This window comes from Phoenix dactylifera, chromosome 17 (assembly GCF_051530095.1).
Source record: "Phoenix dactylifera cultivar Ajwa chromosome 17, Ajwa_hap1_PhDact_Kaust_v1.1, whole genome shotgun sequence".
In the NCBI taxonomy this organism is placed as follows: domain Eukaryota; kingdom Viridiplantae; phylum Streptophyta; class Magnoliopsida; order Arecales; family Arecaceae; genus Phoenix; species Phoenix dactylifera.
The window spans coordinates 15,849,584-15,864,681 of record NC_143206.1 but is presented as its reverse complement, the minus strand read 5'-3'; the positions used below and the strand labels follow the sequence as shown (position 1 = coordinate 15,864,681).

The following is a 15,098-nucleotide window of genomic DNA, read 5'->3' as shown; positions in this document are numbered from 1 at the left end:
TCTCTCTTTGCAGATTCTGTCAAGAAGTCTAGTTTTTAAAATCTTACATTACGTGGCTCAAGCAGATAAAGACTTTCAGTCATTGTCCTAAGTGGAGTTGAATGTACAATATTTTTTTCGATTGAGCACGTATTTGATCTAAAATGCATGTATCTTGTCTGTAGTTGGATGGTGGGGAAGTGGGGCCCCAATTGCAACCGATCAGGCAAACGTCAGCGGGAAATTGGACTCCCCGATGCAACGAGTGAACGCCTCGGCAGCCTACCTGGTGACGGTTTTTGAATTAATCTTTAGCCAAATGGAGGAAGCATTGTAGGTGATGCAATGTGTAGGGGAGGCCGGCCAAATCATGCAGACAGCAAAGAGTTCAACCAGCGGAATAATGCTGGTACGAAGAGGATGGCTCCCGGCAGCACAACCAAACCATATAGGTCAGTTGGGATGGCCCCTTGTCACTTACCCACCTGGATTTCGAAGGGACATCGGCCTTCGCTTCTTGATTTACCATGCTCTGGTTTCACGAGCAGTGGCTCAATTTGCCCAAGGGCCTGGGCTCCAGCCTGGATGGGGTGGGTCCCTTCTAGTCGCGTTCGAGAGAGAGAGAGACGAATGTTGTGAATGAAGAAGATGCGCCCTTCGACACCTCGGTTCTTGGGCAGAACTGCGGGCGGCCTGAATAGGTATGTGTTATGCGCAGTGAGCGCTTCGAATGAGTTCAGTCTTACTGGAGAGAGATTCGACCACTGTGATCAGCAGGGTCCAAAAGAGCTCGAGCAGTTATGAAGGAGTTCACCCCCTGCTACGCGATATTTGGGAGATGGCGAGGCAGAATGTCACATTTCAGGTCATGCATGTGTATCGTGAGGCCAATGGGGCGGCCGACTTGGTGGTGGTATATATTGCGAGCCACTCAGGAGGTACCCTATGGATTGGGGGGAGAGAGATGCCCGGAGTATTTCGGGACTTTTTGTTTTCTGATTCTATTGGGTATATTCGTATCTGTGATATACGAAATGCCCATTTTAGCAACCCAAAAGAAGAAGAAGAAGAAGAAGAAGATGCACCCTTGCCATCCGATAAGATATCTGGCTCCTAGTTTGACAGAACCGTAGAATTAATTTGAATCCATCCCAATGGAGGGGTTCCAAACAAAGCGATAGGAAGAGATTACCTGAAGATAAAAGAGAGAACCTCAGAGCCCGTTATGAGCAGGAATTAACGAATTTGGATTCTGAACGGTTGAAACAAATTCTTCTGCCAATACCACAGTCCACAGCATATATTTTGTTCCATGCTGAATGCAACATACCATATCAGAGGTGAGGGGCAAAATCCTAAATATTGTAATATTGGGCCTTTTCTGCAAATAAATAAATTAAAAGTGATCCATATCTGACAAATAAAATGGGCAATTTCAGGTAGCTAAACTACAGGTATGCTGATATCTGTTTGATGACTTGTAATGAAATGCACAAAGAGGGCTTCCAAACCTTTGCTTTAGAGAAACAAACAACCATAAAAGTATTATGACAGCTTTGGCTGTCTATGTTGCGTTTTGGTTTGATCGGCTGCACAATGGCGAGCATCCCTGACAACAAGCCATATGGGCCTGTTTACCTGGTCAAGACAACCCACTCATGCCGCTGAAATTTAGAAGGAACTCTCATCAATCCCCAAGTAAGCAAACACCGAGCACTCAAGCTGTCTATGACTAGGCGAAGACGAAACCATTTTCAAAAAGTAATGCCTATCATACGCCATAATAACTTGAAAATTGTCCCAGACAGGCATATCATGGCAATATCTATCACTACCCCCTTTTTTTTTGGTTCTTCTCATGTTGCAATGATTGAAGCAGAAGCAATATCTGCAGAAAACCCAATATTAAAAACAATGATTAGAACAAAAACACTGGAAAATTAGATCTATGAGAATAATCATGATATGCCCGTGTAAATTATTTAAAATAGAAAAAATGTCCGAAAGGAACAGGTTAACATGCGGTTTCATTTATCGACTGAAATTATTGCTGCCTGCTGTCGGTTAGAGAGTATTTAATACATGCTGAACGGCAAGTACGATGCTGCTCCGAATAATTGGAGTTGAAAGTAAGTCGAGCTATATTTTCACGTGGAAGTAGGAAATAATTAAGATTTATATTTAATTTTTTTGAACTTGAAAATTATCAAAAATCAGCCTGAAACACGGTAGGAGAAATAATCATTGCAGTTTTGCCCCAAAATGTTGGATGGGCAGCAAACGAGATTAATGAGGCGCACTGGAGATTTCATAAGTGCCAGGAAGTCGGAGATCTTCTCTTGACGCAAGAAGTCATTTATGGTAAGTCGTCATAAATAAATGACTGTCATCATTGCGTGGATGAGAGCAGAATGCCTACCGAAGATTTTATATGCGCCAGGGAGCCGCAGATCTTCTCTTGACCCAAAGAGCTATTGATGGTAAGTCGTCACAAATAACTTGTGCTCTCTCCGGTGCTATATACGGCTTGACCCACTTGTTCTCTCCCCGTCCAATGCACTAGTTCTCCAACTCTCTGGCGTTTCCTCTACCATTCTCTGTACGTTGTCTTCTACTTTGAACTCGGCAGCTGGATGTCGAAGCGTGGCGGTGGTGATTACTATAGGGAGGCGCAGCTCAGAGCTCCGTCCTCCGGCCAGTGGGGAGGAGGCCGGGCCGGTAGAGGCGGAGGAGGCAGAGGACGGGGCGGCGGCGGAGGCAGCCGTGGTGGCTATGGAGAAGGGTACACTCCGCCACCCCGAGCGCAGGAGGAGCGCCACAAAATTTTTTGATGTAAAAAGTAGAGCACCGGCAATGTACAAGCTTTTCCTTCCATTCTTAAACAAGCATCCGCCTACCTAAGTAGGTGGGAGTCCTTATATAACGTCATAAGCTCGCTGTTTGCTAGTCCTGGTTTATCGATTCTGGGTTGATTGAAACCTAATCGATTCATGAAAACAAAAACTTGGATCAAATAACTAGAAAGGGCTTTAGAGGGTTTACACCAAATTTAAAAAATAAGAATAAAAAAAAACACTATATAGAATGAAAGAGGGTTGGGGGAACAGATCATCAGAACACGAGGATCAGAAAAACAGCTACTTTTACATCGAAGATTGGTTCTTTTGCTGCTGCTTGCGGGTGCTCTACCTGTTACATCAAAGAATTTCTTGGTAAAATTGCCCGACATCGGTCGAGACGGCAATGTTAGGTTAGTCAGGCTACTGTTTTTTTTTTTTTTTTTTTTTTTTTTGCTGAAACGGGTGCTTCATACAGACCGTGTATGAATACACCCAATAAGATCAAAATACAATATCTCACGGAGTGCCAAAGGCAACTCCCCCTCCCCTGACCAAAGGGCGTAACCCGAATGGTGGGCCGCATAGGCGGCTACCCAATCAGCCACCCCATTGGCCTCCCAAAATACATGCATGGCCTGGGTGGCCCCCCCATCTCTCATCATCCTGACTATGTCGCGGATCAAGGGGTGGTCTGAGCTCTCACCCCTCAACCCCTGCTGAATCCATCCAATAACGGTAGCTGAGTCGCCCTCCAGAATAATCGGGCTGGTCCGCATCATCGCCCGTGCATGTCGAATCCCCGCCCAGGCAGCGTGCAGCTCAGCTCCCGGGACTGATGTAGCGAACAAGCGGCAGCCGCCTGCAGCCACAACTCTGGACTGCGGGTCCCGTATGACAAAACCTGCACCACCTCTCGAGCCGCCATCCAACACAGACCCATCAAAGTTGACCTTGAGGAAGCACGGGGGTGGGGGCTCCCAGGTGAAAAACACCGTCTGAGGAGCTGCCGGAGCAAGGGGGGAACCCCAGGTGTCCCGAGCTGTCAAAGGTCTAACTGTGGAAGGGTTATGGCTGATCTCCGTGGCCTGTGCTCGAGCAAACTCTGCTACAAACCTCGGTGACACCCTACGCTGGCCGAGAGTACGAGCATTCCTTGCCAGCCAGATCTGAAGGGCCGTGCAAGTCGCTCTGATACCCTCCTCATGAGTCTGCGGACTCGCTAGCCACTGCCGCATCATACTAAGGAACTGAATCCGCGCACATCGGGCCCCCTGCGGGATCCCTGTACACTGCCATGTCGACATCGCCCAAGTACACTCAAAGAGCACATGGTCCACTGTCTCCTCAGCTCCGCACGTCCCGCACTCCGCAGGGATCCCCCAGCCACGCCTGCTCAACACTGCTCTCGTCGGAAGGCGGTCCCAGAACACCTTCCACAAAAAGAGAGCTGCCCTCGGGTGGAGGCCGGACCTCCAGATCCAAGCGCAATCTGACCCCGGCTCGTGCTCTGGCTGAATGGCACGGGATAGGTCTCCCAGTCTAACACCGGCCCGGCTCGAAGTGCCCCATACCCTGACATCCGGCCCCCCACAACCTGGAAGCGGGAGAGACCGAATCCTCACAGCCAGATGTACTCCGAAGAGCAGCCGTAACCTGGCCTCATCCCACTCTGCCCCTCCTGGTGCTAGGAGATCGCACACCCGTAGCCCCTCCACTGCCTCTGCATCTACCATGGTCGGCCAGCGACTCAGGGGAAGGGTGTCCACCCACGAATCACTGGTCACATCAATACTCTGGCCATCGCCGATCAACCACCTGGTGTGTGCTGCAACTGATGGCAAATACCTCCCGATCTCGCGCCACATGAAGGAGACTCGTCGACCGGTCCGTGCTACTGATGAGGCCCCCCGACCATATCTGGCTGCCATCACCTGACTCCAGAAACTGTGTGGCGCTAACACAAACTGGGCCGCGTGCCGGGCAATGAGTGCCTCACGCCTCTGAACGAGGGACTGCACCCCTAGACCACCCTCGCTAGTAGGAAGGCAGACCTGCTCCCACGCTACCAAATGCACTCCATGGCCTCCACTATATGACCCCCACAGAAAGCTCCGAAGAAGGCGTTCGATCCTCAACAGAATCGTCTTCGGAACTACTGTGTTGGCCATAAGGTACACCGGAATAGATCCCAGCACTGCTATGACCAATGTCACTCTCCCCATCATGGATAGGGAAGATGCCCTCCATCCCTCCAGCCTGCTCTGGACCCGCTGCACCAAGCCCAAGCACTCGGCCACCCGTAGCCTCCGACCCGTGATAGGGACGCCAAGGTAGGTCAGCGTCCCCTCCTGCTCCGGTACCTGCAGTATCCCTCTGATCTCCTGTCTGACGCCGCTCTCTGTGCTGGGGCTGAAGAAGATAGCCGACTTGAGGAAGTTTACTCTTTGACCGGACGCCACGCAATAGTCTGCCACCACCCTGCGTAGGACCCGTGCCTCTGAAATCCGTGCCCTGGCCAAGAGAAGACAGTCATCAGCAAAAAGTAAATGGGATATAGGGCGGGCCCCCGGTGCTGGCACATAGGCCTCCAGCTCCCGGCTGGCACACGCTCCCTGCAAAGCACGGGATAAAATATCCGCACAGATGATAAACAAATAAGGGGATAAGGGACATCCCTGTCGTAATCCCATCGTGGACTCGAAGAAAATCGATGGAGTGCCGTTGACCAAGATAGAAAACTTTGGCCCCCGGACACACCCCATAATCCATCCAATCCACTGCCTGGGGAAGCCGTGCTCCTCCAGTACCCGCTGAAGGAAACTCCACCTGATCCTGTCGTAAGCCCGCTCCATGTCCAGCTTGACTGCCATCAAGCTGTGCCGCTCCGAAGCCCGCCGAAGATCCCACATCATTTCCTGGGCTAACATAACATTGTGAGAAATATTTCTACCAGCTACAAAAGCCCCCTGTTCCTGACTAATAATGCCAGGTAAAAGGGGCTTCATCCTGCCCACCAAAATCCTTGCCACAACCTTGTATAAGGTTGTACACAGGCTAATGGGCCTAAAGTGACAAGGCTCATCCGCATCCTGACGCTTAGGCATAAGCGTGATGAAGGTGGCCTTCCAATCCTCAGGCATCGCAGCCTGGGTAAAGAAGCACTGGATGGCCTCCACCACTGCTGGTCGGATAATACCCCAATAATGCCGGAAGAAGAAAGGGGGGAAACCATCGGGTCCCGGGGCCTTGTCTGCTGCCAAGGCCCAGACCGCCTCATGCACCTCCTGTGCCATAACCGGTCGGATCAAAGATGCGCACTCGACCTCTCCAATACCCTCGTCCACCCGGAGGGGGTAGTGACCATCATAGGCCCCCTCATCCTCTGTCCATCTAGCGCGGAAGAAATCAAGCAAGACCTGTCGAATGGCAGGCTCACCCTCCACCCGCTGGCCGGACCTATCGTGCAGGGAATGGATCATGCTCCGACGTCGCCGGATGACTGTCGTCCGATGAAAGAAGCTAGTGTTACGGTCACCCTCGCTTACCCACTTCACCCGAGATTTCTGTCTCCAGAAGACCTCGTGTTGCCGTAGCAGCGAATGATGAGTCGCAAGTAGGCCCCGAAGGTCAACCATATCGTCCTCCGGAAGCACGCCCCCTAGGTCTTCCTTCCTTTGTAGCTCAGCGATCGAGGTCTCTATCACCTCCAAACGCCGGAAAATATTACCCACAACCTCACGGTTCCAACGGCGCAAGCGCCTCTTGGTCAACTCAAGTTTGCGCGAAACCCGCTGCATGGCATCCCCGTGTACCGGGATCCGCCACGCGTCGCGGACAATGTCCCAGGACTGGGGGTACGACAGCCAAACCTTCTCAAAGCGGAAGGGGCTGTGGTGGGTGGGACTCGATGATGTAGAGAGTAGCAGAGGGCAGTGATCCGAGGCAATCCGAGGGAGGTGAGTGACCCTACTCGTGGGAAATTGAAGGATCCAATCTGGGGACGCTAAGGCCCTATCTAATCAGGCTACTGTTTTCACAACCCTTTATTTTGACTCGCGTCTTTCTGTGATGGTTTTGAATGGTTGATTGGTTATCTAGTTTGGCAGCTGAGAGAAGGAATACAATGTGACGGGATAATCTTGTAATCTGTAAGAAAATATAAAATATATAAATAAATCTATCTCATCCTATTAGCTTGAGCTTTTAGGACAAGTGATGATTTCAATATGGTATCAGAACAAAAATACATTTATGTGATGCCTCGATTACGTTGGCAGGGGCATTCTTTGTAATGGTCTATATTTCATGGTATTCTTTATGGAAAGGATGAGTCATTATCTTGTGCACCTCATCGAACATGCTCTTTGTTTCCTTGGCTGTGGCACCCTTTCAGCCCTCGGCAAAAAGTTGAAGCGTTAAAAACTATCTCGAGTATCTAAAACAAGTTTTGAAGGTTGACATTGTAAATAACATAATTTTTTTTGGAACTAGAAAAATAACACTTGTTCAAAATTTTGCGGAGGATTTTTTTTTTAAAAAAAAACATATTTACCAACTCATATGTTGGTTTTGATCAGCTAGGCTGGTCTGTAGGTGCTGGAGTTAACCCAAGTAGTACAAAAATCTATTGATTGGGTGAGTAAGTGGTTTGCACTTGACATAAACCAAATTTAATTTGTGTTCACCTACTGAAGTGATTCCGAACTATGATAATATAATAGTTTCTATATACAGGGGACAACGGGCAATAGCACTTATTTGATCACATCCTTTGATTTGGTCATCACTTGTCAGTCCAGAATTTTTTTTTTTTTTTTTTTTTTTTTTTGTGTGTGTGTGTATGTATTGATCCGACTGCTTCACAAAGCCATTAAATAAATACACCGAGTTGCATCCATCATCAACATACGTCGGAGGTAACCCAATAATATAGAGGAGGTATTCTAAAGATCAGATCCATTGTGATCAGCTACATAGGAAACCACCCAGTCGGTTATCCAATTAGCTTTTATGAAAATATGCTGATGTTCGATTTAAGTCTCTAAATATCCATCATCAATGGATGATTAAGCTCCTAAATGCGGAGCTTGTGTAGAGATCCAGGAAATAACTATTCTCGAGTCTCCTTCTAATACAATGTTATCTACCTTTAGGCGAGTAATGGCATATGCCAAGCTCTCCCTTGCAGCCCTTAGTTCAGCCAATAGGACCTTTACATCACACAAGGAAGAGCCTCCTGCTGTTTTGGAATGATAAAGCTTGCTCCACCAATTTGTCCCTTGTTCCTTACACTGCCATCATTGTTGATTTTTAGAAAATTAGAGCTCTAGATTCCTAAGTTAAGTAAATCACATGGGAAGCAAGATTGGAATAAGAGAAACTCTAGATTTTCCTAACACCCATCAATCCCTCCAATAAATTGGCCTGCATAAAGTCCAAGGAATAGTGTAGAGCTCTCAACACAACAACTCATGGGCTTTCATCAGTATTCTCAAAGCGTCTCTTATTTCTAACTAACCATATATGATAGGAAATATGGAAAAATGAGACATGCCTAGGATCAACATATCTTCTAAGGCTGTCATGCTTAATAGACTAGATAAAATTATCCAAATTCCAAAGGCGTAAAGATAACAACAAATAACTGCAAGCTTGGCTCCAAATCTATACTACTATGGGACACTAAAAAGCACATAGTCGATGGATTCTTTTGTTTCTATACACTAATCACAATGAGGTGGTAATGGTATGACACTACCTCTACTATGAAGAGTCCTTTTGCATAGTAGTCGACCTCAAACTACTAATTTTTAGAGAAAAAAGGACCACTTTTGAACGAACACCTACCTTCTAGATATCCCTCTGCCGCTCTGAAGAACATTTAAGAAGTGTACAAGTTCAGTGACGCTAACTCTCTATCCACTACGGCCATCCTATCCAATTCTATCAGCTAAGCCGCCCAAGGGGATCACTAGAGAGAATATGTGGGAACTAAGCTCACCTCCAATTCACTGCTCAATGAATGTTCTTTCCTACGTCCTTTCTCCAGCCACCATCAAATCCTGAACCACTTCACCTTTTAGAGTCTCATAATTAGCAGCTTAAGGATAACATACGAGTAGAATTGTAGAGATCCATGAATCGTTAATTACGTTATTATTTCTCCCAACACCAACTATCCGTCTAAATTTTAAAGCAAGTATAGGTGCAAACAAGTATATTATTTTCCAAATAAATGAACAATTACGGTCTTGAAAGTTGTTGGCCGATCTTTAGCTCCTTCATTTTTGTCGGTTCAGTTATTCATTTTATTCACTGCAACTTGCCACGATGCTAGTCGCTCCAATCAGAGCAAAGAATTTGTTAGATAATAGTGTTTCTATGAAAACTAAGCTGGCTTCAAAGATTTTCTATCAATATATCCTTATTATTGGTGGGAATTCTGCTCTTGAGTGGCATTATTTGTCTAATCACCTAATTTTGCTTGATCAAAGCACATAAACTTGCCAAGTGATACAATGAAGCTAGTGACTAGCATCCCTCTCCAATAAAAAAGTAGATGAGTTTGAAAGTAAGGAAATTTGTAGGGCTAGATGGACTAGCATCGAGGGTGGCAATAGGATACCTAATCTTCTTACCAGCTGATGTGAAATCAAATAGCTTTAGATTAGACAAAATTTTATTGGGTTATAAACATGTTGACACGACTAACTCATTTATCTCTAATTGAATACAGTTACTTGTGGAGGTAATGTTTAAAAATTTATATATGGCATTATGTTTGTTAAAAAAGAAATTAATATTTAATATCGGTTAAAAGTTTAATCAGGTTAAATTTATTTAAGCATATCAAGTTAGTTTACTAGATGAATGGTGTCGTTTATAACATGACCAACTCGACCAAATAGAGGTTGGGTTAGGTTTCAGTTGAATTATTTATCAAAGCGGCTTAGTCTGTTGTTACTCTTGGTTAAATAATAAAAATAATATTTGGTTTTAATGAAATATTGGTTGAATACCAAAATAACAAAGGGCGTTTGGTCTAGTGGTATGATTCTCGCTTTGGGTGCGAGAGGTCGCGAGTTCGATTCTCGCAACGCCCCGAATCGAATTATTTAATATATTTCGTTTTTAAAAAAATTGTTTTGTTTCTCTAGACTCTTGCTATCTTAGCCAATATGAACTAATATATTTTGAAAAGTTTCATGTCAGTCTTAAACTTTTTTCTTGACAACTCTTGTTACAATTTTCTAATCACCTAATTTTGCTTGATATATAAATCTATTCCCTTTTTTTCAGCATTCATTCCCGACTAAGAAAAATCTTTATAACTTTGAGTCCATCACTGTGTTGGTCGGCTGAGCAAGCTAGCTTAGAGATTAGGCTTCTAAACTTTGTTTGGCTCTTCCTTCGTATTCTACTTCTTCTTATTATTATTTTGCATTATTTTTGTGAGAGGCCAGGGAAAGCTCCAATATGTAACCAAAAAAGCTACCACCAAAACTATCAGCTATAACCAAATCCAAAGGCCAAAAGCTGACACATTACAGAATCTCATACATTACAGATTATTTCTTGGAGGTCTCAACCATTTTATATAAATGGTTCATAAAAGCTCTCAAATAAAACAGCAGCTCTAGTCTAAAGGCATAGGTAATCGGGTACAAGCTCGTAATGAGGGACGTAATCTTGCTCGTAAAGGTAATAAAATTATCCGTGAAGCTAGCAAATGGAGCCCTGAAAGAAGTACTAGAAATAGTCCATAGCATAATTTAAGCGAAAATGAACAAATAGGAAGACATCATCCCATCAAAGATAAACATGCCTCTTATTCATATTATTTTTTATTTCTAGGGAAAAGATAGGGAAGGCCACCAAGTCGACAACTCCTTTTTGTTGATTTATAGCGTTTAATATATATATGGAGGTCCATTTCTCACCGGTGGCTTCTGCTTCTCCCATAATGTTTTAAGCCACCATCTTGAGTCTTGATTCTCATTTACATTACTAATTATCAGTTGGACAAATATAATTAAGCATGGTTCCAAGCAAGAAAGCTTCATGACCATTGCCTATGATTCATGAAGTGGACATCAAAGCTTTGATCTTCCTGCAGAGGAGTTCTCAATGACGAGCATCACTTTACCAATGGCCTTTCTTTCTTTGATAGCAGCAAAAGCAAGATTAGCCTGCCAAAAAACAGGGGCAAAAGAAAATGAGGTGAGTAGTTGCAATGGTTATAAGAAAGATTTATCAGAAGTAAAAATGTAAGGATAAAAGAAATATTATCGTAGCTATTCTACCAAAAGAAGAAAAGGGTTATCTACAACATACTTCATCACAATTTGAAATCATTTTGGATACACAGTTTTGTCCTCTTAATGAAGGTGGTAAACTAGTAATGGCTTTTTACCATTTTGTGATAAAAGGGATAATAAAGTGCTTTTATTCTGTATTTTTCTTAGTTTACCAGATTGATCATGACAATAAACTATAGCAACAGTACCACCACAAACGCAACAGATTTCACTAATATTTTGCAACCAATGAGTACCCCTGAGTTGATGTTGATTTATGAATACTAAGATAAAACTTGATTAATTTGATTTGTTGTTCCTTTTTCCGAGGTGAAGGCACTAGCCAACAACTCTGTGTATACACTAGATTCTATTATTGCTTAACCAAAAGTTCCTTTAAAGACTGATGAAAAGATGATTGTTTTAGACACCAGATTGAGGCAGGCTTGGCTAAAGGATGATACAAAAAACCGACACAGACAATGATTCCTTCTTGGAGGACTAGAAAAGTTAATATGGAAGTCACACTTATATGCGAAAAGAAAAATAGATTCTATGGGGCAACAAAGAAGGCTTTAAATGATTGGATGGATTCAAGCTCAAGCCCAATTCGGGGATGAGGATTATAAAAATAAACAACATGTTATATGATATACTACAGTTATGTTTTTAAAATGCAAAGTATGTGATCACAATCAAGTTTTAATTCCAAATTTTCTTGTTCAAAAAAATTATCCAGTGGATTTATTCTTAGTCCAGCAGTATCACAAGACAGTAATACTCTTGTAACGATGATCTACACAGATGACATCACTCATAACATACCATCAAGATTTAAAGCAAACATTAAGGATATGCTATATAATCATGAATATAAACCATAGAAGTATGACATTCAAAGGGTAAATGATATTAAAAAGACTACCATAAGCACATCAAACTGCAAGCATGCTTCTTCTGAAAGACTATTCAGTCATATTAGTCAGACACTGTGCTTGAAATGGATGTACAGTTGACTTAGAAATAAGAACTGTTAGCTTACGCTGGGCATTATGCAGATGCAGAAACAAAATTAGAGTAGTAAAAATTATGCTGCAGCCAAGACTGTAGGTTTAAAATAAGTTGCTGACCTCTGACAGACTATAGGTATGAGAGATGTGGATGGTTATCAGGCCCTTCGATAGCCAGGAGAGCAGTTGCATGAGAGAGTCTTCAAGGACATGGGGTTGATGTATTTTGTAGCTACCCCAATAGAGTCCATGAACCGTCCAGTTCTAGCACATTTTACACGCCATTAAGTTAGCATCAATCAAATAAAATATTATAGGCAAACTTTTGTCCAAATTTTATAAATATGACATAATTTAGTTTGTATGAGCACAAGAACAAGAATAACTGCATAATAAATCATAAAACTTAGAGATGAGCAAAATAGTAAACCATGAAAAGCCCTCCACCTCCCACCCCCATGGCCAAAAAAGAGGAGAAGAAAAAAAAATAGCTTTATTCAAACATGCACCGCACCTTGTATCCAGTATTTGTGATTGGTTTATAGGGACTACCTTAACAAGAGCAATATTAGCTGGGATAACTGGAACTTCACCACTTGCAAATCCAATGACCAGAATATGTGCTCCCCAGTTTAGAAGCTTCATGCTTTCCTTCATAAGTTTGCACCACAAACTTTTCCTATCTGTACAGCTGAGAGTCCAACACCGCCAGCTGCACCAAGAACAAGCAATACCTGCAGTGTTGTCATGTTCATTAATATTAACAGCCTAATTATGAGGATCTTCAATGTTGTTGACCAAATGCAACTTATTCAGAATTTATCTATGCAGGAAAAAATAAGATAGCAGTTTCTTGTTTGTCTGAAATGTAACAGTTGATCCTTCTACCCTAAAGTTGCAAATATACTCGTGACCACTGAGCTACAGGCCCAAATAAATATATTTGCAGAACCTGAATATATATTTTTTTTTGAGAAAAGATTGGACTAGGTCCAATCCAATTCATTAAGATAATGAACAATAAAAAAAACCACAGCTGGGTCAAAGCGGTTCACTGACAGGTCTGCGAACTGAATTTATATGATTGCATAAATCCTTGGATACACATCAAAAACTAAAGTGAAGGGGAGAAAAGATAACAATTCATAATAAGCTGAGATGTTAACTAGAATCCACTACTCTTAGCTTATGAGATTGAAAACACTAATGCATGCTCAAAAAGAAAGGTGATCCGAATAACCAATAAAGCAAGTACCTTATAGCTGAAGCACAAATACTAGCATCTTTTTAATTCTGGAAATTCCAATTTTATCCTATTAATTCGCATCAAGGGGTTCTTCATTTCTAGTGACATAAGTGGTCAATTTTCTGTGAAAAAACATGCTCTGGAAATAATTAAATTTGAAGGCTGCACCCGCTTCAGAATCTTGCATGAAACTTCTGTCCATGGTGCCATACTCTGGATAGAAATTCCTTCTTTGCATGTGGTGGTTGTGTATAACTAAGTCCAGGAGCATGAAAAATTCTCTCCAAAACAAACTTGTTACAGCAAAGAAAACACCATCCTTAATGCATCCAGGATGCTACCAAACAAGCAAAGTATGTTCATCCCACAACAATGTTCTACATGTTCTTAGAAAATATTAACTATAATCAAAAAATTCCAACAAAAACATGCCCCTGGTATAAGTGAAGGTCAAGAAGGAGAATTGAAACTAAATTCTACCATGCTTTAGTTCAGGAAGATGAAAAAGATCGCAAACTTCGGTAGCTCGGCTATCAAGTTATTATATTGAATCAGTAAAAGAATGAATAAGAGCAAAAGATTGGAAGGACATACCTGACCAGGTTTCAGCTGTGCCCTATGCACAAGTGCTACATGTGAAGTACCAAATGCAACAGGTAGAGCACCAGCCGCAACCAGGTCGCATCCATCAGGCACTAAAAATCTTTTTCAGCGATGGACAGTAAACGAATAAGTAAATTACAATTAGATCCATCAGTAGTGATCAATCTTCTAATTGACAAGGTTATTTTACCCATTGTAAATTGAAAAGAAAAAAGGGGAACTTTGACCAAACTATTCAAAAGAAAAGAGCTAAAGAACAAATTTTTATGCCTCCTCATGATTATGCATAGGCATTTTCATCATCAGAAAATACTCAACACACAGATACTCACAAATCCTTCTCGTCGGCCACAATGAACTCGGCGAAAGACCCGAGGGAGGCAAAGGAGCAAACTTTATCGCCAACCTTGAACCTGGAGACGCGATCTCCGACGGATTCGACGATGCCGGAGTAGTCGGATCCAGGGATGAAGGGGAGTGGGGGCTTCTCCTGGTACTTCCCGAGTATCGAGAGGTAGTTGGCGTAGTTGAGGCTCGTCGCCCGGATCCGAACCCTCACGGTGGTCGGGGAGGTGAGCTCAGGGACGGGGTGGGATCCCGAGACGGAGATCGGGGAGGCATCGGAGAGAGGGACGGTCGGGTCTCCGAGGTTCCGGCAGACAAGAGCCTCCATGACCATGAGAGCGAGGGGTGGAGCGGTTTTAGGAATTCGTCGGGACCGGAAGAGGACTCGAGGAGAGATTAATCCTCGCGCAGAAACATCACATGCACCGTATAGTAATATAAACATATGACGAGGGGTTATATGCACGAATGGTTGCGATAGGTAAGAAACATCACATGCACCGTAAAGTAATATAAACATCTGACGAGGGGTTCTATGTAAGAACGGTTGCGAAAGTACTGTAGGTACGCGATATCGGCAATGCCGTAGCAGATTTTATATTAACTCAATAAAAATGACGCGTCTCACGTGGCTAAATTTGGTATAAAACGTAGAAGCTACCTGAATGAGACTTCATATAGCCTCTTTTATTTTAACTCAATAAAGATGTACTTGAATGTAGATCTTCGTTCTTCTGTGGAAGGATTAGAACATTCTACAGACTCTGCAGGAGATAAC

General features: G+C 43.4%; 2 protein-coding genes and 1 non-coding gene across 3 annotated transcripts; 1 reads left to right on the top strand and 2 right to left on the bottom strand.

Moving 5' to 3' along the window:
- Positions 1 to 3,090: 3,090 nt before the first annotated feature.
- LOC149751064 (uncharacterized) lies at positions 3,091 to 6,616 on the bottom strand. The gene is made up of 3 exons (XM_089928056.1): positions 3,875 to 6,616; positions 3,413 to 3,769; positions 3,091 to 3,168 (listed from the first exon to the last, which is right to left on the bottom strand). Exons 1-3 carry the CDS (start codon positions 6,614 to 6,616, stop codon positions 3,091 to 3,093), a joined length of 3,177 nt encoding a protein of 1,058 aa, XP_089784182.1.
- Positions 6,617 to 9,850: 3,234 nt separating this feature from the next.
- TRNAP-UGG (transfer RNA proline (anticodon UGG)) lies at positions 9,851 to 9,922 on the top strand. Its single transcript has one exon. It is a non-coding gene; the product is annotated as a tRNA-Pro (tRNA).
- Positions 9,923 to 10,628: 706 nt separating this feature from the next.
- Positions 10,629 to 14,727, bottom strand: LOC103709721 (GroES-like zinc-binding alcohol dehydrogenase family protein). The gene is given in 6 exon segments (XM_089928221.1): positions 10,629 to 11,008; positions 12,247 to 12,390; positions 12,679 to 12,791; positions 12,794 to 12,860; positions 13,967 to 14,075; positions 14,308 to 14,727. Coding segments are annotated over 6 exon segments (876 nt in total). The 5' UTR covers positions 14,655 to 14,727; the 3' UTR covers positions 10,629 to 10,912.
- Positions 14,728 to 15,098: the final 371 nt, after the last annotated feature.